At 47.7% G+C, this 20,516-nt stretch overlaps 10 protein-coding genes across 10 annotated transcripts; 3 read left to right on the forward strand and 7 right to left on the reverse strand.

Moving 5' to 3' along the window:
• Window positions 1-1,164: 1,164 nt before the first annotated feature.
• On the reverse strand, window positions 1,165-2,943 carry BDV27DRAFT_157985 (major facilitator superfamily domain-containing protein; the record flags this gene model as incomplete). Its single annotated transcript, XM_032072603.1, has 5 exons — window positions 1,165-1,446; window positions 1,518-1,850; window positions 1,924-2,080; window positions 2,134-2,643; window positions 2,702-2,943. 5 exons carry the CDS (start codon window positions 2,941-2,943, stop codon window positions 1,165-1,167), a joined length of 1,524 nt encoding a protein of 507 aa, XP_031927336.1.
• A 692-nt stretch (window positions 2,944-3,635) lies between these two features.
• Window positions 3,636-3,977, reverse strand: BDV27DRAFT_157986 (uncharacterized protein; the record flags this gene model as incomplete). The annotated part of the gene is made up of 1 exon (XM_032072604.1): window positions 3,636-3,977. The coding sequence occupies one exon, from the start codon at window positions 3,975-3,977 to the stop codon at window positions 3,636-3,638; it is 342 nt and encodes a 113-aa protein (XP_031927337.1).
• Window positions 3,978-4,003: 26 nt separating this feature from the next.
• On the reverse strand, window positions 4,004-4,858 carry BDV27DRAFT_157987 (uncharacterized protein; the record flags this gene model as incomplete). Its single annotated transcript, XM_032072605.1, has 3 exons — window positions 4,004-4,494; window positions 4,564-4,661; window positions 4,722-4,858. The coding sequence occupies 3 exons, from the start codon at window positions 4,856-4,858 to the stop codon at window positions 4,004-4,006; spliced, it is 726 nt and encodes a 241-aa protein (XP_031927338.1).
• A 1,870-nt stretch (window positions 4,859-6,728) lies between these two features.
• Window positions 6,729-8,639, forward strand: BDV27DRAFT_128689 (uncharacterized protein). Its single transcript, XM_032067033.1, has 3 exons — window positions 6,729-7,830; window positions 7,893-8,566; window positions 8,617-8,639. The coding sequence occupies exons 1-2, from the start codon at window positions 7,026-7,028 to the stop codon at window positions 8,018-8,020; spliced, it is 933 nt and encodes a 310-aa protein (XP_031927339.1). The 5' UTR covers window positions 6,729-7,025; the 3' UTR covers window positions 8,021-8,566; window positions 8,617-8,639.
• BDV27DRAFT_157989 (uncharacterized protein) lies at window positions 8,158-9,574 on the reverse strand (the record flags this gene model as incomplete). The annotated part of the gene is made up of 2 exons (XM_032072606.1): window positions 8,158-8,549; window positions 8,617-9,574. The coding sequence occupies 2 exons, from the start codon at window positions 9,572-9,574 to the stop codon at window positions 8,158-8,160; spliced, it is 1,350 nt and encodes a 449-aa protein (XP_031927340.1).
• Window positions 9,575-9,845: 271 nt separating this feature from the next.
• Window positions 9,846-12,564, forward strand: BDV27DRAFT_128695 (Hsp70 family protein). Its single transcript, XM_032067034.1, has 9 exons — window positions 9,846-10,053; window positions 10,123-10,637; window positions 10,700-10,744; window positions 10,798-10,870; window positions 10,929-11,190; window positions 11,254-11,356; window positions 11,414-11,547; window positions 11,610-11,823; window positions 11,891-12,564. Exons 1-9 carry the CDS (start codon window positions 9,966-9,968, stop codon window positions 12,266-12,268), a joined length of 1,812 nt encoding a protein of 603 aa, XP_031927341.1. The 5' UTR covers window positions 9,846-9,965; the 3' UTR covers window positions 12,269-12,564.
• Window positions 12,565-12,857: 293 nt separating this feature from the next.
• BDV27DRAFT_145420 (oxidoreductase, short-chain dehydrogenase/reductase family) lies at window positions 12,858-13,850 on the reverse strand (the record flags this gene model as incomplete). Its single annotated transcript, XM_032070406.1, has 1 exon — window positions 12,858-13,850. The coding sequence occupies one exon, from the start codon at window positions 13,848-13,850 to the stop codon at window positions 12,858-12,860; it is 993 nt and encodes a 330-aa protein (XP_031927342.1).
• Window positions 13,851-14,319: 469 nt separating this feature from the next.
• Window positions 14,320-16,066, reverse strand: BDV27DRAFT_157992 (Zn(II)2Cys6 transcription factor; the record flags this gene model as incomplete). The annotated part of the gene is made up of 4 exons (XM_032072607.1): window positions 14,320-15,063; window positions 15,129-15,287; window positions 15,421-15,930; window positions 16,007-16,066. 4 exons carry the CDS (start codon window positions 16,064-16,066, stop codon window positions 14,320-14,322), a joined length of 1,473 nt encoding a protein of 490 aa, XP_031927343.1.
• Window positions 16,067-16,911: 845 nt separating this feature from the next.
• BDV27DRAFT_157993 (putative short-chain dehydrogenase/reductase family protein) lies at window positions 16,912-18,017 on the forward strand (the record flags this gene model as incomplete). Its single annotated transcript, XM_032072608.1, has 3 exons — window positions 16,912-17,498; window positions 17,557-17,832; window positions 17,894-18,017. The coding sequence occupies 3 exons, from the start codon at window positions 16,912-16,914 to the stop codon at window positions 18,015-18,017; spliced, it is 987 nt and encodes a 328-aa protein (XP_031927344.1).
• Window positions 18,018-18,576: 559 nt separating this feature from the next.
• Window positions 18,577-20,137, reverse strand: BDV27DRAFT_145423 (M20 family metallopeptidase; the record flags this gene model as incomplete). The annotated part of the gene is made up of 4 exons (XM_032070407.1): window positions 18,577-18,830; window positions 18,954-19,078; window positions 19,171-19,940; window positions 20,009-20,137. 4 exons carry the CDS (start codon window positions 20,135-20,137, stop codon window positions 18,577-18,579), a joined length of 1,278 nt encoding a protein of 425 aa, XP_031927345.1.
• Window positions 20,138-20,516: the final 379 nt, after the last annotated feature.

Here is a 20,516-nt window from a genome sequence, read left to right on the forward strand (position 1 = left end):
ACCCATTGTGACGATCGCTGCAGTGGGAAAGATGATATGTTATACTAGAAGCATTTTCACCGGTCGCGCGAACACCGGTCCCAGGTGATATAACCCTGATCGGGGTTCACGGGACTGGACTTCTCAAGGTTAGTGGTATCCTGCAGCTATTGATCACTCTCGTAGTCAGTTGGTTAATAGGTCCTGTAATAACTAGGAGGTCTATGAGCCGCTATGGGAAGGGCTTACCGCAAGAAGTGGGCAGGATGGCTTCCGGATCCACGCTATTTGGATCACCGACGCCGTCAATTAGGGTGCCAGTGGCATTCAAAATGAGTGCTATCTCGGCAATGATGGTGAGTGGTATCATTAGAACCCAATGGCACTAATTGGTTCAAACCAGACCTTTCTGACGTAAACAAGCGTCCTGGTACGTATAACAGTCGTGATATTCTACACATAATCAACGATTTCCGGACCGAGATGCCGCGGCCGATCATTGGGCTCGGCCACAGCATCGGTGCAGTCCAACAGTGAGTGTTTCGGGCCCCCTCCTTGACTTTTAGTAGTGGCCGTGACTGATATACTCAGAATATCTTTATCCCTGATTCATCCCCGCCTATTAACATCAATTATTCTCATCGAACCGTTCATCCATGACATTGAGGATGGTGCGGGTGGGAGCTGGGTCGCCGCAGCCGCCAGGCGAAAGGATGTATGGCCTTCATACTCTGCAGCAGCTAAGGCCTCTTGTAAGATTTGGAAGAACTGGGATCTCCGAGCTATTGGCCGATAGGTAGAGTATGGCTATCACGAGCTGCCCACGATGAATTTTTACTTACCAGAGACAGGCAGTGGTGACTGTCCAGTGACTCTGACCACTACCAAGAACCAGGAGATGTCCATGAGGCCACTTATTCCGGTAATGGATACGGGGTAATGTTATTTCTCGTGCAGGCAATGAAATAGTAATCTACACCATGTGATCAAAATTGCTTAAAACAAGTGGAAAATTTACATATGGCTGGTCTGCCAAGAAATCAGCGATGGCGCCATCATATTGACAACTAGGGATCGGGGTGGGTATCTGTTCACCTCGTCACCAGTGCATGAGCAAGTCGGCCACGGCATTGGCCCCTGGCGTTGAGACCTGGTGGGTGAAAGCCCTATAGATGTATTGTTACATTATCCTTCGGCACTTTGAGCTTCCTTAATTGGTGGGTCACCCTGCGTCCCAATTTTCACGAATGGAATAAGAAAGAGCGATATTCCAGTTGCCACCGCCGCGAACCGAAAGGTGAAAAGATAAGGAACTACATCGGTGGCTATGTCGTCCATTCTTTCCTTGGTGGAAATGTATATCGAGGTTGAAATCCCAAGTGATAGGTTACCACATAGCCTGGTAATAGTATTGAATATCCCTCCCGCAACCGACTGCTGCTCCGGAAGCGAGTTCATAACGTACATCTGCATGGCTGTTATGTTAACGCATTCGGATCTCAGTTAAGCTAGAGGTTACGGGGGCGTGGAGAACTAACATTTGTTACGTTATACTGAACATCAATGCCAATGACCATCAATATCAGGCTGGGAAAGATGAACGCCCAGTACGGCGCCTCTTCTCTCAGAAAGCTCAGGATGAGGAAGGCTGCTGTGTATGCGACAGCGCTAACTCCCATCAGGACCTGATTGCGTACCTTGTGGAGAATAAAAGCACAGACAAGATTTACCGCTATGCCGCCAATAACCATGGGTAGCAGCTCAAGGGCGATCTTAATGGCGGAATCTTTGCGGACATTCTGGAACAATAGAGAGAGCCAGAATGTAGTGGAGGAGAACCCGATCTCCCCTAAGCATTGAACAGCAATCACCTGTGTGTAAGATCTTCTGTCAGCAAATTGAGTTGACAATTCCCCCCTTCAGAACAAGCAGTGGTCCACGTACCGCGGAAAATGTTCGATTTTGCCATATAGCAAGCGGCATTAGCGGGAATTGTGCTCTTGACTCCCACCATACGAAGCAAACAAGCAGGGTGGACCCAACGCAAAGCAGTGCGATTACATATCCCGTACTCCAGCCTTGCGGAGCATCAGCTGCCAGTCTCCGGCTAGTCAGCACATGTACTCCACGAGGAGTGAAACTAGTCATACTCACGACAAAGAAGCAGTCAGTGACGCAAAACCGACAATGATCAATACCGTCCCCATGACATCGAACCTCCTCAGGGACTCGACAGCCAAAGGCATATCGGTACTCTCGTCCGGCGGGAAGGCCCAGGCGCCCACCATAGTGAAGATTGCATAGAGAATGGCAAGGGCGCGGAACGACGTCCGCCAGGTGGAAATATCTGCTGCGATGCCTGATATCACCATACCTCCTACGTACCCCAGTGGATTCCCGGCACTGAAGCATGCAAAGGCGCGATTTTTGCGGACAGAAGAGCCCGTGTACACAGCACCAAGTTTGCCAATGGCCGGTGGAACAACGCTGGCTGAGAATAGCCCAATGACGCCCGAGAAGACATCCAGGTAGATTGGGGAGGATGCAAAGCTGGCAGCCAAGACTGCAAAGGTGAATCCCACCATGCCAAAAACGAAAAGCTTTTTCCGGCCATAATCGTCGGCGATTCGGCCGAACACGAGGAGAAAGGCGCCACTTGTGAGACTATGCCATATATATCAGTTCCGCTCCACCCTAGTACAATGACCTACATATTACTGACGAGCAACCAGCACTTATCCAGGTAATTTCTGCAATCTTCATGCCCAGATCATGGCCAATAACGGCGGTCAGACCCACAATGAGTCCAGCGAAAAAGGATTCCTGTGCAAGTGCTAGTGTTGTGGAAAATACGAACAGGAACTCTTGAGTGGTTGACTTTAGGCAAGCTGGCCGGCCTCCTCTTTCATTGTCCCCAACAGGGGACAGCTGGCCATCAAGTCTATGCTGATCTTTCTCTTCCATTGTCTGGAACATACTGGGTGGCCTCGTAGGATGAATAATCTGAAACTCGCTCTCTGCGAATAAGAACTTGAAGGAGGTTAGGCAGTGATACAAATATTACGACGTTGCTATTCGAATGGATCGCGTGGATGAAACAAAGCAAAAAGGAATGCTCCAAATTGGGGCATATGATGTCCAATATCCTTGGTACTACAATTGCAACCATTCCTCACCTCTCGTGCAGGTTTTGAACCCAGAAATGAGTCTAATAGGAGACCGGGAAACAACCAGAGTCAGGCTTGGTCATACAGGTGGTGACTTGCAATTGCACTCAGCAATAGCAATGGTAAAAGGGATGAATGTTCACCAAAGATCTGGATGAAAGTGTATTATGGAGAATACCCTCCGAAGATAGCATTCTTGGCTAATTCAGGGGCATGATAAAAGCAAGGGGGTTGAGCAACACAAAAGAAGCAGTCATTACTCGTCTGTGAAAGCAGCCAACTCCTAATAAGGGAGAAAGTTAGATTCATATGCAGAATTAAAAAAAGAAAAAGGAAAGGAAAGAAAAATCGAATTTGGTCCATCTAGAATATCGTGATATATATTCAGTCGCCCCCAAAGTTCCTCCAGTATTGATAGATCACATACTAATGAAAGCTCCTGGATCGATTGATCAGCGCAGATACATGCGTCATGTGACCAAAGCCCTGTCAATCAAACCAGCCATCGTATAGAGTAGGGTTTGTCTGGAGCTCATGGAGGAAGACATTGGCACCAAAAGCACGCTGAATCTGTTGTAGGAGATATGCTCCCTGGAACTCACTGCGAATGAACGAAAAGAAATTATCTTCACCGGTAAATTTCACAGCTGGCATGATTAGGACGCCTGCCCATATATAGGCAAGCTTCTGCTCTGTGGTCTGAGCAGGATCATTGTCATTTCTTTGCATGTAAGAATCACACGTTGCAAGGTATCTTCGAGAAAGAGCTTGACGATCGACCTTGAAGTGAACATTGAGAGAGAAGCGATCGATGACCTCAATTTGCGGCATAGCCTCTACGTGTGGAAAATACGGTGTTAGGGCGCTCTCAAATCCATCCAAACTTTGTCGTTGGCGACATCCTCAGCAGGGATTATGTACGAAACAAGTAGCTTGCCCATTTCTTTGATCAGAGAGTGGATTGCCAACGCCACAGCGTCCACAAATCGACCGGTCTTCATGAGTGTTGCTTTCACTGCAGCTAGTTCAATACGCATGGTAAAAATGGTAACCTGGTGGTCCTGCCGGCCAAGATAATAGATCTGCCCAGACGAGGGGTCATGTCGAACGAGGTCCCCCGTCCGATATACACGAGTTGTTTCATCTAAGCCTGGGGGGCTTTTGATGTTGATAAAAGAAGTCGTGTTCTTCGCCTGGGCGTTCATATATCCCCGCGATACTCCCGGCCCACCTAGGAAAACCTCTCCGACCTCTCCACCGGGGACAGGTTGCAATGCGTCGTCGAGAATATGAACAACAGTATCTCCAGTCGGCCTTCCAATGCTCACGGGCTCAGAATGGGTGTCTTCTATGGAAAGCTCATGTGTAAGGGCTCAGCAACATGTCTCAGTGGGGCCATAGGCATTGATTAATCAACTAGGCGCCCCGCCACTTTCGAGTAATCTGGCAACAGCCTTGGGGTTAGCAGCATCGCCCCCGAAAAGAACCATCCTCAACGTCGAGAATGCTCTTGACCTGGTGAAAGAGACCAGATTGAGTAAGGCAGTCACAATGATCATGACCGTGACTCCCTACTTTCGGAGTGTTGATTCCAGGGTACGCCCGTCAAAGGCATCAGCGTAGGGCAGAATAGCAATCCGCGCCCCCACAATCAACGGCACCCAGATTTCCACGCGTGTATAGTCGAATGTTGTGGGGATATAGTGTGCCATTATATCTGAGGGCTCGAGGGGGCTGGTGGGGATGTGATGGATAATATGGAGCAGGGACAGTGCTGATATTTGAACCACTTTAGGTTCTCTTGTTCTGCCTTTGGTAAACAGGATGTGGGTTCGGTGGTCAAGAGTTCTCTAGTGCCCTACTATCTGTTGGACTTGAGATACATTGTCACAATCACGAAAATTTCTTAACGATGACTGAATTGCCATTTTGTTGGGTTCCCCTACCTCCGCTATCCCCTGATATTGCCAAAAGAGATGGCGAGGATAGGTATGAAATTATCCTTGTTGGTGTAAGTGAGACAGCAGATTTGCTCGTCGCTATAAAAAGCGATCCACCGGGTGCAGCTGTTCTCTTTCTCTTTCTCTTTCTTTGCTCATGCTTAGGATTCGTTGCTACATACCAGAATAAGGTCATCATTTTCATCAGCATTGGATTGTGCTGCCAGATTGTCATGCCAAGTAATGCGCGGTCACTTAAGCTCACCCAGGAGGTAGAGTGGTAATGGTCCATGGAGGTGTTGAGCTTTATGATATAGATGATATGTCAATGCATATACATTGTAGATAAAGGCCTTGTGTTATGTATGGAAAAGGGTATATGCTTGATATGGGCCATATGCAATAAGGCCGCCCTGTATACCATCCAAATGTTAACTGAAATAGTATCCGTCAGTGTGTACAGCAAACTGGTAACGACACCGGTCAATACTAGACCCACCTGTGAAACCCTTTTAATTATTAAATTCCTTGACTAGCATTTTCAGCTGAATTTCTTAACATTTATGGGTGGCTCGGCGTCAGGAATGACTATAGCTAATCACAGGCCCAAATGTAATACTGGCTTCCATGAAGCTTGAGGTATAGATGCCATTCAGTTAATCCCTGTATATCCTAAGCCAAGGGGTGCATTTCGGATGTCGTTGTACTTCATAACCTGCTTCTCAGAGTCTGGTATGGAAATGACACGGGGCAGCTTCCTTGGACAGACCGAATCCAACGTGAATAATCTTCAGGCCGAAGTGCTCGGAGACTATCAAACATATAGTCTGCCAACTGTCTGATAGAGAAGGACAGAAGCCTTCTCATTGTGGACATTGTCTCATTTTTCTTCTCATCATTTCTCTCGAGAATCTGCGGTGTGATAGTGCTCTATGGAATATTGACATCAGCGAGATAATACTAAGCATGTCGCCCACACAGGCCATCTATATCTCTAAATTATCCAGAAGCCCGGTTCTCATATATTGTACTATCCCCGAATAAGGTATACCCGATGAAAAGGTTTGCTTTCAGTTGGTAAAAGAATACTACGGGTCTAGTATAACTGTTTTTCAGGCAGGCTTATGTCGAACGAAAGAGCGAACAAGGTTTATCACCCTTGTCATATTGTCCGAAGGTCCAATACGACCCACTATTTGTTGGTTCAACTATCCATTGACAGAGTAGTCAGAAAAATGATCTTAACGAGTTTGCCTCTCAGCCATAAACCGGCACACACGACCCTAAGGTGTGGAAAACAGGGCTTCCTAGGGGCTCAGTCCTAGTTAGCCCAAGTATGACAAAAGACCAAACGCAGTATAGGGTTCGCTGCTTTACGGGTGAGCTCCACTAATTTGTAGGGCGAATACAGATTGGTCGGGTGCTACATAAAGAAGTAAGGTTATAATACGTCTAATTAAGTTTATAAGGAGAGCATCGGGAAAACCCGGCCTATTTACGAAGCTAATGTATTACGTACCAGTAACACAGGTTATTACACCTAGGTCATACAGGAACGCAGGAATATATCCATGCAGGAACTTAGCAAAATGAATGGTTCGAAACCCAACTATCAGGACCCATAAATTCAAAGCCCAATGATAAATAGCAAAAGCGGACCTAGCTACCCTAGCGTAACATGGGTCTCTCCATCCACCAGCTAGGGTTTCTATGTCCGAGCCGAGTCAAAATGAGGCTATATCCCTGTTCACCCAAAAATAAGTCTCTAATACAAGAACAGGAAAAAGTGAGGGGAACCTTGTAATTAAGAACAAAAACAGAGTTGATACTATCACCTTGCACATGTGTGCTTCAAACCCATCTCTTATGCCCACCACCGACGCATAAACCAATACATTCAAACCAGCCCTAAGTTCTAATCCTCCACCTCTAACCCTCAATGGCACTATCAATAAAACGATCACGTTTTTTCTACCCACGACGCCCAAGCTTAAGTCAATCCGAATCATCAGCATCCCAACCGGCAGAAGCATCACCATCACCCACAATATCATTGCAAGCCCCGAAACAATCCTCTTCAGCAACCGAACAAGTAGCCGAGCTCCTCAAAATAACAAAGCATATCCGCACACAGCTCCAGGAAGCCCAACGTCTGCGAAAGCTCAAAGCCCCGCTTTTAGATTCCGCCGAGGAGACCTGGATAAACTCAACGATCTCCGACGTCACGGAAGCAGCTCACGATATAGCCGTGCTCTTAGAGCCGACCCGCATAGAGCAGGAGATCAGCAATGGGAGGATCAGTCTGCGGAGACAATTGTGTTGGAAATATCGGGATGGTCAGCGCACGATTAACAAATGTCAGCGCTTGCTGGCGTGTCACCGTAGCCTGATCGGAGTTTTGAGTTATCTCCAGCAGGTGGATCATTCTCTGTCCACGCCTCGGAGGACATATGAGCTTGATGCTGGGATATCTTCGAGTGTTTCTCTTGAGGTGGGAGAGTTGGAGGCCACACCTACTGAGCCAGTTCAGGGCAAGATCATGGCTCCTAGTGGAGACGGATTGGAGTACCATGTTGAGAGGCCGATTGAAGAGATAATCATGGTTTCTGGTGCCACGAAGCTGGAATCAATCGAGGGCAAACCCGCTAAGAAGGGTACACTGACTCCTGGTACTGTGAACTGCGAGATAGACGATTTGCTGGCTTGGCGTCGGTCGAGAGGGTCCATTGCTGAAACTAAGCGGTCCGTTGTTCATATAGCGCGTCAGTTTGAGGGTGATGTCTAAGGTACAATGTATATATTTCACCTTTGATATTTCTGTTTCGCTCTCCTTCTCTTTTTTTTCAAAAAAAACTTTTCTTTTTTCTTTTGTGTGTGTATAACCGGCTTTCGTTGCAGCGAATTTGGGTTTGTAAAACGTCACAGAATAACTAACGATCCTAGTTTCCTCGAATCATTGCCAACAATTCGTCGCAAGATAAAATAACTCATCACGAAATATCACGTATACAAATTTCAGACAGAGTACAATATGCATCAGCGAGCCTACCAATCCGTGAGGAAAGTTCGTCTTAAATCCGAGCAACAGTTCGCTCCACCAACGTCTGACGCGCCAACAACCGCTGACCCAACTCATCGGACACCTTCACCACCGCCGGAAGTATGATAGTCTGGCCCGGTGGGGTTGAGCTCGTATCCCAGCAAAAGGTATAGGTGCACGGTTGAGAGAACAGCCAAGCTCCAAGGTCGGACGCTGCTCTAAACACCCTGGTCAAGTGTGCAAACCGATCTGAATCCGGGAACTGGGAGTCACTGTATGATGCAAATGTCGAGGTGAAATCCTCGGCGAAAGACTTAATTGCATCTTCTGGAGGGATAATAGGATTTGTTTCCTGGGCCGAACGTCCTGTCCTATGGAGATATGCCGTGAGCATGCGCCAAGCGAATATAGCACGATCGTCACCTAAGAAACATAGTTAGCTACGCTAAATAAGGATCCACATGAGGAGTCGGACGAGGTCACTTCTTACCGTTATCTGGCGTCAGTTGTGGACAAGACGCGTAAGGCACCGGAAGCAAGCACTCTGGTTCATGCCCTGGCTCAATCGCCTGGAGCAACTTTCGAACCAAGACATGGGTTAGCACACTCCTTTTCGCCCTTGAGTTAGAGAGCATCGTGGTAAGTGGGGCGGGCAGAAAAGTGGAATCATAGTGTTCGATGCTATGGGTGGTATCTTGCGGCAATTCAACCTTAGTATGGCTTGTAGAATAGTAGTTGTCGATATGAAGACTGGCCTGATCAAATAGAGTCTGGATGCGCGAAGACACAGTACCGTCATCTGCCGGTTGTGGGACATATGCGCTTAAGTTGAGATATTGTGCCCCGACAGGAACAGAATGAGACGGCTGGGTCCCGTTCGTGGACGAGAGTGATGAATGAATAGGGTGTGAATAGGAATTTCCAGGTCCTTTTGTGAGATCGGGGGATGTCAATGTGGTCCTCTCTGCGCGGGACTTGTTCTGTCTACCACGACGAAGGAAAAGGAACGCGCCCAGTAGCGTGAAGATAAAGGTCCCTAAGATAGACCCTACGATTGCGCCCGCAAGGCCCCCACCGCTTAGTCCATTGTTCGCGTGCTGTATATCGGAAGTGCTTGAAGCGGTTGCAACACTACTAGACTCAGAAATCGAGGACGACTGCAGGGCTGACGTAGTAAAGTCGGCAAGGGACGAAGTGACAGAGGTACTTGTAGCATCTGCGGCACTGCTGGATTCTAAGGTCGAGGTAGGATTGACAACAGACGAGGAGGGAAGAGCGGTTTCTGGGTTCCCGGGTGTGGATTCTACGTTCGAGGTAGGATTGGCACCGGGTGAGGAGGGAAGAGCGGTTTCGGGGTTTGCGGGTGTGGCAGCCTGGGGGGAAGAAGTTGTACTAGCCGAAGCCGTAGTTGGGGTTGCTACCTGCCGAGCCCACAGTATCTCATCCATCGCGGAATAAGTTTCTCCAAATGACAAGTCAGGGTGCTCAGAGAAAAAGCTCGCTCACGCCCGGTTCGCGACTGGATCTTTTGGTGAATTTAAGCGTCGGGGCGAAGGGCCAAATCAGAGCACCGCCGCTAACAGTCGGGGTTTGCTCACGGCGAAGATTGTTACCACTAGTAACATAGCGCTATGATGGATCCTTCGGGGGTATTTGGCGCCAGCGGACTTGGAGCGAATTCCTTATACCCTTGTCAGGGGAAGACGTGGCGCAGTCTCGGGTCGGGGAGAGGGAAACCATTCAAATTCAGCGCACGACCCACTTAAAGCCTTCACGAGGGCATGATTTCTAAAGCACTAATAGAATTGTTAGAAATTGATATCTTTCTGAATATCAAGAATGGGTGATAAAGAAGTCGTGGAAGGCTTTCCAGAGTGCTGGACCCCGGATATTGTGGTAGGAATTGATTTTGGGATGACTTTTACAGGTACGCACGTACGGCCCTGATGTAACGCGGACATTCGAACTGACCATCGCTCTATGGTCCACTACACAGGGGTCGCGTATTCCTGTGGCCCAGAATGGTTACCCCCAAAGACAATCCAGCGTTGGCCGGGAAGGCTCCCCGGAGAACTCGCAAATAAAGTGCCTACCTCCATTGAGTATTCTTCCGAGTCTGGCAAAATTCAAAATTGGGGATTCAAGTGCGATCCCGAACAACAGGGGTCAGATATAAAGGAGTTCTTCAAGCTACACCTTGCGCCTCAGCATCAAGATGAAAGTCGGGAAGGCCCTACTCGACAGGAGGCCCAGCGCTGGTTTCAGGACTACATCCTGTCCATATATCAACACATAGTATCCCACTTCAACATTACCGTCCCACAGTTTGGCTCGCGCCAGGTGGAATTTCTTTTCAGTGTGCCCACGACATGGAAAGATGTACGGATGGTTGAAGAAACACGGGCTATTCTTGAACGCGTCATTAACACGAAGACACCGCGCCACCGCGCTGTTATAGGCCTCACCGAAGCAGAGGCAGCGGCTGTATATGCCGGGAATGAACATTATATGGTACGTAACTATGGGTAACCTTATTATCTATTGTTGATCTAGATTTAGAGGTCTTTTTGTAGGTAGATGATACCATTCTTGTCTGTGACGCAGGTGGAGGCACCACGGTTGGTTAGCCCATTAGCAGGAGTTCATGGCCACATTCTCACATAAGATTTAGGACGTGAATGTGCTAAAGCTTATTTCAACCCGGGGTGAGCCCACTAGACTGGAGCAACTGGGCCACGTTGAAGGTATGGCACGGCTAGAACATCGGGAGTGTTTGAAGAACTCGGGTTAACAAACCAATAGGACAACCCATTGGCTCTGTTTTTATTGATAGAAAAATCCACCACCTCATTTGCCAAAGGCTGGAAAAGGTCCGCGACCATTTAGAACTCTCGCCAAGCGATGCAGCATGGATCATGACTTCAGGACGTTTCCAAAGGTTGAAATGCGCGTTTGGTACAGACGCTATATTAACGCCATGGTTGAAGCTCGACGTTCCAACTTTGGAACCTACACTGGACTTACCAGAAGCGGAGATTTACAATGGTCAAATGCATATTGCATGGTAACTTTTAATCTAGTCTCATAACCAATGGTTCTTTGGTATTGGCAGCTAATATGTTTTCAGGGACCAGATCAAGGATTGTTTTGATTTGATGGTCAATAAAATGTATACTCTGCTAGACGGACATATTAAGAGAATGCACTCTAAGTATCCTGGAGACCAAATAGTATGGTCCCCTGATCACTACTAGTGTTCAGCTGCAAATGGCTTACCCGCGAAACAGACGTACCTCGTTCTCTCTGGAGGTTTCGGAAGTTCCCCCTACATAAGACAGTGTTTGATAGACAGGTTCGGTAGTTCAGCCGAGAATAAACACCCGAATGCGGAAGACATGCAAATTCTTCTCGCAGATGAACCGTGAGTGAATCAGGCTGGCCTAGACATGTTAGCATACTGATGCTAGCTTTTCCTTTTGCCAGGCAACTTGTAGTAGTCCATGGTCTCGTTCTAGATCGAATTCAGCGCATAAAACGCGGGGTAGTCACATTTGAGTCAAGATGTGCCCCTGTGAGTTACGGCATCATGTGCGACAAACTCTATGACCCGAATAAACACGTTGGGGAACCAGTGCGTTTGGATCCCCGAGATAACAACATGTTCGCCGTGAATCAAATTGACTGGTTGATAATTCAGGTAAGAATCTATCCCTTCGTATGCCAGGCGAGTACTCTATATTTACTCAAACTTCATCACGATATAGGGCTCCCCAATCCCATACACCGGTATAACAAAAGATTTTCAGCTCAAAGTAGACCCCGGCCGGGAGAATGACCACTGGAAGGTACAAATTGTGATGTCAACCTTACCCCCAGACATTCTACCATACAACATGAGAGAAAAGGGAGTCCAGAAAGTCTGCTGCCTCGATATTTCTGTGGATGCTGTCGACAAGAAGCTAAAGAATCGTCACTGGTACAGCATGAAACCTGCGTTTTGGCGAACGGTGTTCGAGGTAAAGGTTGTTGTTGGACCTGCCGACCTGTCTTTCCAGCTATGGTCCAAAGATAGGAGGATTGTAAGCGGTAAACACGAACCAATTGCTGTGAGTTGGATGCCTGCACAAGGCTTAGAGGAATAGATGCTTGGATAACATACCCGGACGCAAGTATCATCTATTCAGCGCAGCGCGTTGAGAAAAGAATGCATGTAATGCAAATGAAGAACTAGGGGCTTGACCGCCAAGCGATCGGCTTCGATAAAGCTGGGAGAACTGAATGACGATTAACACTTAGAAACCAAAAATTGCGCCTCAGGCACTATGCCAAGCCAATTCAATGCCTATGTATCTGGTCATGTGACCTCGCTGCAACCAACAAAACGGGTATGAATCATATATTAAGAGGCCTTCAACTGTAGGGGATATGCGCTCTTTCTGTATTTGCTTCTTGATATGATTTAGGGATATTGCAAGAATGCTATTTTCTAGACTCAACTATAACTGACCCCGTCATTACACAGGACTATGACGGTGTATAACGAATATAATACTGTGGCAAAAACATATATATTTGGAAGTATGATGTGTTACTTCACACGTCAATCCATAGCCTACATATCTGAATATCTTTATACTTAGGGAAATGGCATATTGAGAGGCGAAAGGAGACCTACTATCCTGATCTCGCCCAGCCAAAGAGGAAGATAGTACCACCCAGTATATCTCATAGTTAATACTTAAACTCCTGACCAACAAGTTTCTCACTCAACTTCCACAGCCTCTCAGCGTCAACCTTGCTGGTTGCCCACGAGTAAACCTCCTCCTTATTTGGATCAGCAATATGGCAATCACTTAGGAAAGCACCGTTATGCTCCACAAGACTAGTATCGAAAGCAGCAAAAACATGGGTGGCCGCACCCTGATCCAAATTCTTGAACTTCAGGTCCGCCATACCCGCAAACCACTTATTACCATAGATGTTATCCATTTCCGTAAGATCGGCGGCAAACGCGACCAAATCATCCTTCCCATGTGCTGAAAGATTCGTGAAACTGGTACCCGGGCACAGCGGAAAGGCGAGGAGGCCTCGGGAGCCGAGCCTCTCAGCCAGTGCAAGACCCATCAGGGCATTAGCTGTTTTGGACTGGCCGTAGGAAAGCCATCTTTGGTAAGTCTTGCCTTCGTTGAAGTTATAATCAGACCAGCGGATATGGCCGACGCGATGCACGCCACTTGAGACGAGGACCACGCGCGGGGTCTGCGAGGCCAGGATCTTCCCCATGATAAGGTTGGTGAAGAGGAAGTGGCTGAGGTGGTTTGTTTGGAACTGGCTTTCGAAGCCATCCTCGGTTAGTTTGTAGGGCACGGCCATGATGCCGGCATTGTTGACGAGGACGTCTATTTTCGGCACGTCGGTCCAGGAATTGACGGTTTCGGCTGCTTTGCGGACGTCGGTGAATGAGAGTAGGTTAAGCATGAGGGGCTTGACTTTGATGCGTGGGTGCGTATGGTTGAGTTCGTCGATGAGGCCCTGCATCTTGGGGACTGAACGACCGGCCAAGATAAAGATGGCAGGCTGTGCTACGGCTACTTGCTTGACGAAGCTTTCACCAAGGCTACCTGGGGAGACACCGGTGATCAAAATGGCCTTGCCAGAAATCTGAGGGCCGTAGTGGCGGACAAGATCACTGGCCCTTGTGTCTTCGTTGCAAATGGGTGCCATGGCTATTGGTATGAACTTGGCTATGCACAACACCTCTCGGAAAGCTGTCGATGTATGATTGTAGAAAGAATGGAAGAATGATGCTTGAATTGAGAATGTGTGAACGTAAGTCACAATTGGAGTGTCTCTGGCCCTTTTATAGCCATTTCATATGCCCCTCGCCCCTACAAGGGGATAGTGTTGGTGTAGGCAATCAAGGCTCCTAGAACAAATTTAGAATCTGGGCAGGATCCATGTCAGCTGGTGCACACATGTTGACCAAACCAAATGTGTCCTTTGGTGCGAGGAACTAATAGTAACCTTCATCATGTATACGCCCGTGTGTAGATCATACGGTGGGTCTGAAGCAAGACCAAAGTAAAAGCGCACCATACCATTTCGGGTTGTTCGTGCGAACCAAACTCGATATGACTGCCTTTTTCCGCTGACCAGTAACATATTCATTTTTAGCATTGTTCCAAGCTAATAATTATATTCTAGACATTAAGGTAGCTCTTCCCGCCGCGTACGTTGCCAGACCGAGGCCGCTCGTCGCGCCGATGAACTGAAGTTTTTCTTGAAGCCAGACTTTCTTTCCCTTCCCGGCTGATGAAGAGAATAAGAGAACTACAATAGGGAAGAACATGCCAAAAGATCGATAAGCCATTCCAGTCTTATTCTCTTCCATACCGCTCGCGCTGCTGAAGCCAAGAACAGCACAAATCTCCTCGCAGATCTGCTCTAGGATTACTACAGGCTCTTCATGAGGGAAGAGCTGTAGATCAGCGAGTGCAGGGTGAGTAATAACCCTTTCATGCTCCTCCCATTCGTCTCCAAGGGCTATTATCAAGCCCATAACTAACTCCATGATGTGGTACCTAATGGTTCGATATAGACTCCTCGCAATTGCCTCTGTTGTTATGGTAGAGACCTCGAGAAGGTAATTGAATGCAGTGTAATGTTGATCTCTGTGTAGAGAGAATTGAGCACTTGTGGCTGCAGTTTCCAGTTCATCGCTAATGTGGATCCCGTCCCTGATCAGCTTGGAAAGGTTCTGCAATCTAGATGCGCGATGGCCCATTCCAGTGAGTTGAACTCGCGCCCGCCTCCTAAACTGAACAGCCTGACTAAGAACTGGCTCTAAGAGGGGAGCATCTATCCATGGAGTCGTAAATTCCTCTAGGGCTGACCACTTCGAGTCGCCCGACTCGTGATTTACGAACATACTCATGAACTGAATACCCATGTTAGTTGTTCGTTTGCCGTGAATGGGCTCCGATGGGTTGACTAGATACGTACACAAATGTAGGAGAAGAACGCAAAGACGCGCTTATCCAGATCCGAATTTTGGCACCGCTGAGCTCGCCATCGAAGCAGGAGCAACGTACCACGGAAATGGATATGGCAGTGAAAGTCAACATCAGGCATTGTTGTCTCCAAGGAGTCCGGTACAATTGTCTGACCACGATTTAGCAAGTGGGACAACTTAGTAGCCTCAAATTGAGTCTCTTTTCTACGCACAACGTGCACTTTAAGCGGAGAATATAATAGCAGACAGGACAAGGCCCAATTGAAGTAGAGGGTAGCTTACCTCAAAGAGTGAAAGCGTAAGTAACGTTATCAGAACCGAATCGTCAGCAGTCATAACCGGATCATTCAGTGCCAAGTTAAGCGCTGTAATTGCCTTACCGTAGTGCCACCTTGCCCTAACCATCAATTCGGACTGCTGACGTTGGCGAGCTAAGCTAGCCAAGGTAACGGCGTGGAGTGCTTCCTGGCAGCACGGTGACGAGCTGTTGTTATAGAAACCCGGGAGCATGTTCAAGAATGTAAATCCAGAGTCAATTGCATAATCCCTGTAGAAATGGCTCCAGCTGTAGAGCTCGGCAGGGAGGTGAACTCCGCATGGGATGCTGCTGACTACCCGTCTCTCTTGCTGTTCACTTCTCCTAGCGCTCATGACTTTTTCCACCCGCGTCTGCACTTTTCTCTTAGCGAAAGCGTTCTGCATGCGAAGCAAGACATCCCAGGGTTCCGGGTAGCCGGGACAGGTTCGTCCGCCATCCGTACAACGCCGGCAGTGTGGTCTTTGCAGATCACACTAGAGTGGAAAGAGTAGTTCCGGTTAGCCTGAAACTCTTGGTGGTTGAGAGCACATTCTCGCAGAGTTGCCGCACCTTGACCCGTCGCTGGCGACACGTGAAGCAACATTTTGATCGCCTGCCGGCGTTGACCATAGTGGAAAGGACGCTTGTTTATGTGATTTGAAAGGATCATCCAAGTTCCGAGTCACAGTAACGTTCCTTGATAGTATAACAATATTCAGGTAGTGTACAAAATTTCCTGGTTACTTTTGGTGGAGATTGAGAGTGTGAGTTTCCCTCAGGCAGCATATTGAGAGATCAATTCAACCTTAATCTGACTGGTGACTTGACTTTGCGCTTATTAATAAGTTATTAGCCTTCTTAACCTAATTTCATACGCGGCTTGGAGATCCTTCGCCTAAACCATAAAGGGCTCTAAGTGCGAGGTGGAGCCTGCTGTAAGGCTGAAACTGTCCAATAAGGGTTTGAGCTATTATAAGCTAATTCTAAGGCATTGATCCCCACAACACCAGCTTAATACGGTTTGCTAGTTAATATCTTCGGCCTTGTAAACTGCCGGATTCCGTATCGGATCTATAACATTCCCGGCGAAATTAGTTTCCAAGGAACCATGGAACGAACGTTCATACGCAATTGCCTAACCGATAGGAAAGTATATCCCGAGTAAGATTGTTTTTCACAGCTGTGTACGTGGCGTAGCAGCCGGGCATATCGGTCCTCGCTGCACAGAAATGGAAAGATAAGGAAAGGTCGCGAATTGAACACGTCGCCCTATAGGTTAGTTACGCATCGTATGAGACAAAATCTGTTGTCATGGATTCGGTAACTCGGTGAAAATCTAAAACGTAGGACTCATAATGCCATATAAATATCCCCCTGCTGCGGAACGAGTACAGAAGCAACGTCAACATCATACAATCTCTTGCCTTATACTTATTATACCCTGAAGAGTACATCCCATCAATAGCGTCACAGTCATGTCTGCCACCGTTGCAACTCAACGTCACGGTCTTCCGCTCCTTGTGACGCCCGAGACCTGTTCAAGGAGGACCTACATTGTGACCGGTGCCAACAGTGGACTGGGCTTGGAAGCAGCCAGACACCTGGTTAATGCTGGTGCTAAAAGGGTGGTCCTCGCGGTGCGCAATCTCAGCGCCGGTCACAGGGCCAAAGACGACATTGAAACATCCACTGGAAAAACTGGTGTGGCCGAGGTTTGGCTCCTTGATCTTGTTAGCTACGACTCTGTGAAGGCGTTTGCACAGAGGGCAACGACAGAGCTTGATCGAATTGATGCCGTCATTGAGAATGCGGGAGTGGCCTTGTCGCAGCGTATGGAGGCGGAGGGCCACACCTTACCGGTCACTGTTAATGTGCTAAGCACGGTTCTTCTGGCTATGCTCATCCTGCCAAAGCTGAGTGACAGTGCCCAGCATTACGGAACCATGCCTCGTCTGGTGTTCGTCACTAGTGTCACTGGGTTTGACTGTCAGGAAGCATGGAGGAATATTCATGATGCGCCACTAGCTAAGATGGATTCCCAAGATATGGATATGATGGGACTGTAATTCTTTCCATCACTAAACATTGCTAGACTTCCGAGAGCTGACACAAACCACTAGATACCCACTTACTAAGCTCATGCTGACCTTGGCTGTCCGTCATCTGGCAACCTTAGTCCCGGTAGCACGCACAGGTGTTGTTATGAACCTAGTCTGCCCGGGACTATGTAAGACCGAGATAAGCCGCAACGCGCCAGCTGAAGTACAGGAGAATGTGGCCAATTTTGTTGCAAAGTGTGGGAGGACTGCAGAGGACGGTAGCCGTACGCTCCTTCATGGAGCTGTGGCAGGTATAGACAGCCATGGATGTTTTCTTCATTCTTGCGAAAACGAAGAGTAAGTGAGCTTGATGTCAGAAAATGCTCTTTTGTCAAAACTAATGCGCTTTGCACGCTAGGAATGTGGTGCCTCAATGGGTGACAAATGATGAGGGAAAGAAATGGCAGAGGCATGCCTGGGAGGCTATCGCAAAAGAACTGGAATCCGTGAATCCTGGGTGTATTCAAAAAATCATTAGTTGAGCGTTGTGGATTGGTTGTTCGTTAAAGGAAAAGGAGGTGATTCAACCAGGAATGGAATGTAGGCCATACCTTTAGGTTACGCTGTTTAGGAGAGGGTGAAATGATGTTGCCATATGAGGCTTTACTTGCTCAGCATCAGTTGTGTTGCCGCTGGTCCGGGAGTATTATCACTTACATACCAAAGGCCCCATATCACTGAGGCTTTTTGTCTTGGTGAGACAAATAATACTCGTGCGACTTCAATTATTTTGGAAATACAGCTCCATAGAGTATTTTTGTCCTCAAAAAGATTCTAACTTAACGATTTCCAAATGCCACAGAGATATACGAGTGTCTTTGCAGTGGTCCACCTGTCAAAATTGTTCTAACCTATGTGTCATATGTAACTAACATATCAATTCGTGACCTGGATATATCCATATGACTACTGCTACTTTAGGTTCCATACGGATATTACTTCAAAATCCAAAAACGCCATATAATGAATTATAGTCAGCTACACAAGCTAGGGGAAGACAAGCGAAGGACATTTTACTCCCTACTATCCACTACCGCCACCTTAACCAATATGACGAGACGCCTCCCGACTCTTCTTATCGCCCTCAAAGTCAATTCTGACTCTACCCGCTACGCCATCATCGGACAGGACATTCCACCCCACAACAGCCATACCCTTCGCAGTTCTTATGGCGAGTTCATAAGCCTTGCTTGTTCCGGCTGCCTTGGTGAAGCTAGGGGTGTGGTTGAATGCACCTGGGTCAGCCGGAACAGCGAACCCGCCATGGAACCCAGGACAGATGTACGTCACGTTGCCTAGAGTGCATATGACAATTAGTAAGTTTACTTGGGCTTTTCTCCAGGACTGAGTCTTGAATCTGCGTATCGGCAGGGAAAGGGATATCAAAATTTCCAAAATCATAGAAAACAACCACGTACCCATGTCAGTTGAACCAGGCTGCGTGGCTCCAGAACTTGCAACTGGGAAGCCAAGAGTTTCCATCGCATCATCGTAGTTCTCACAGAGAGTCTTGTTTGGCCTGAGATCTGCGTACGCCTCGCGACTACAATAAATGGACCCCGGTTAACAATCTCGGTTTTGTTTGGCACCGGTGCTAAAGGTGGCAATCATGGCCGGGTTGCACTTTTTACTCACGTTTCATATTCAACCGAACAGCCTGTTGCGATTGCAGCACCATCAAAGCATTTTATAACTCTCGCCTTCAGAGCCTCGGCTTCTTCCAAACTGGTGCTTCGACAAAAGTAGTCCACGGTTCCACTGGCCGGGATAACATTAGCCTTCACTCCACCCTCGACAATCACACCATGGATTCTCTCATGGGGCTGTGTTTGCTGCCTTAGCATTGAAACACCATTGTATGATAAGCAGACTGCGTCAAGCGCGTTGACACCTTGCCACGGTGCTCCTGCCGCGTGAGCTGGTTTGCCAGTAAAACGAGCTCTGAATTTGACAATTGCATTAGACTTAACATATGAAACACCTGTGACGCCCTCTGGGAACCGTTTATGGGCAGCAGGGTGAACCATAAGACATGCATCCACGTCCTCGTATGCCCCAGCATTGATGAGCTTGATCTTACCACCACCATCTTCCTCCGCTGGTGTGCCAATCAGCCGAACTCTACCTGGAAGCGTAGATGATTTTAAGGCGGCGACTACACCAAGGAAGGCACCTATTGAGGAGGTCGCAATGAGGTTATGACCACATGCATGGCCAATTCCCGGGAGGGCATCATATTCGGCGTTGAATGCTACAACACGGCCCCCGGTTCCAAATTCTGCGACAAAGGAAGTCTCGAGACCATATGCATGCTTCTTTACCACGAACCCAAGGTCTTCAAGCATGGCTGTTATATTGTCATGTGCCTTAAATTCCTGATAGGCAAGCTCGGGGTTCTTGTGTATCTGTTCGCAAATGTTGAGGAGTAGTTCTACGATCGGCTAGTGGTTTCAAAACGAAAGGGATATGGTACCTGTTCATTAATTAACTGTAACTGGTTGTCATGAGCGTCGATTGCCTGCACAATAACATCGAGAGTACCTCTGGCCTTTTGAGAAGTGGTTGGAGGAAGCACTGCCGTTTCAGTTGTAAGTTGAGTCATTCTGGTGCCGACAGCTTTATAAATTCAGGTTATCTGTAGTTCTAATCTAGCAATAAAAGGAATTTGTGATAACGGTAATAGCCAGTGGCACAAGTATGGCTTCTCAGAGAGACGCAAAAAGGGAATGGCCGATCAGTGGTATCAAAATGGAATAATCGAGGTAGTTCTAGTACAATTGACAATGGTTGAAGGGGTATGGCAAAGGGCACAATCCTCTTTATATGACTTTGATGTTCCAAGGGAGATCATGAACACCAGTTTCGGATTTCGGCGTTTAGAACAACTCTCACCCAAGATGTTACCCCATCTATTTACTGATAGTTTGGATAGCTTAAGAGGTATTGCGGAGAAACCCAGATTTACGTACTAAAGAACCATC

Source organism: Aspergillus caelatus (genome assembly GCF_009193585.1).
Source record: "Aspergillus caelatus strain CBS 763.97 unplaced genomic scaffold BDV27scaffold_93, whole genome shotgun sequence".
Lineage (NCBI taxonomy): Eukaryota > Fungi > Ascomycota > Eurotiomycetes > Eurotiales > Aspergillaceae > Aspergillus > Aspergillus caelatus.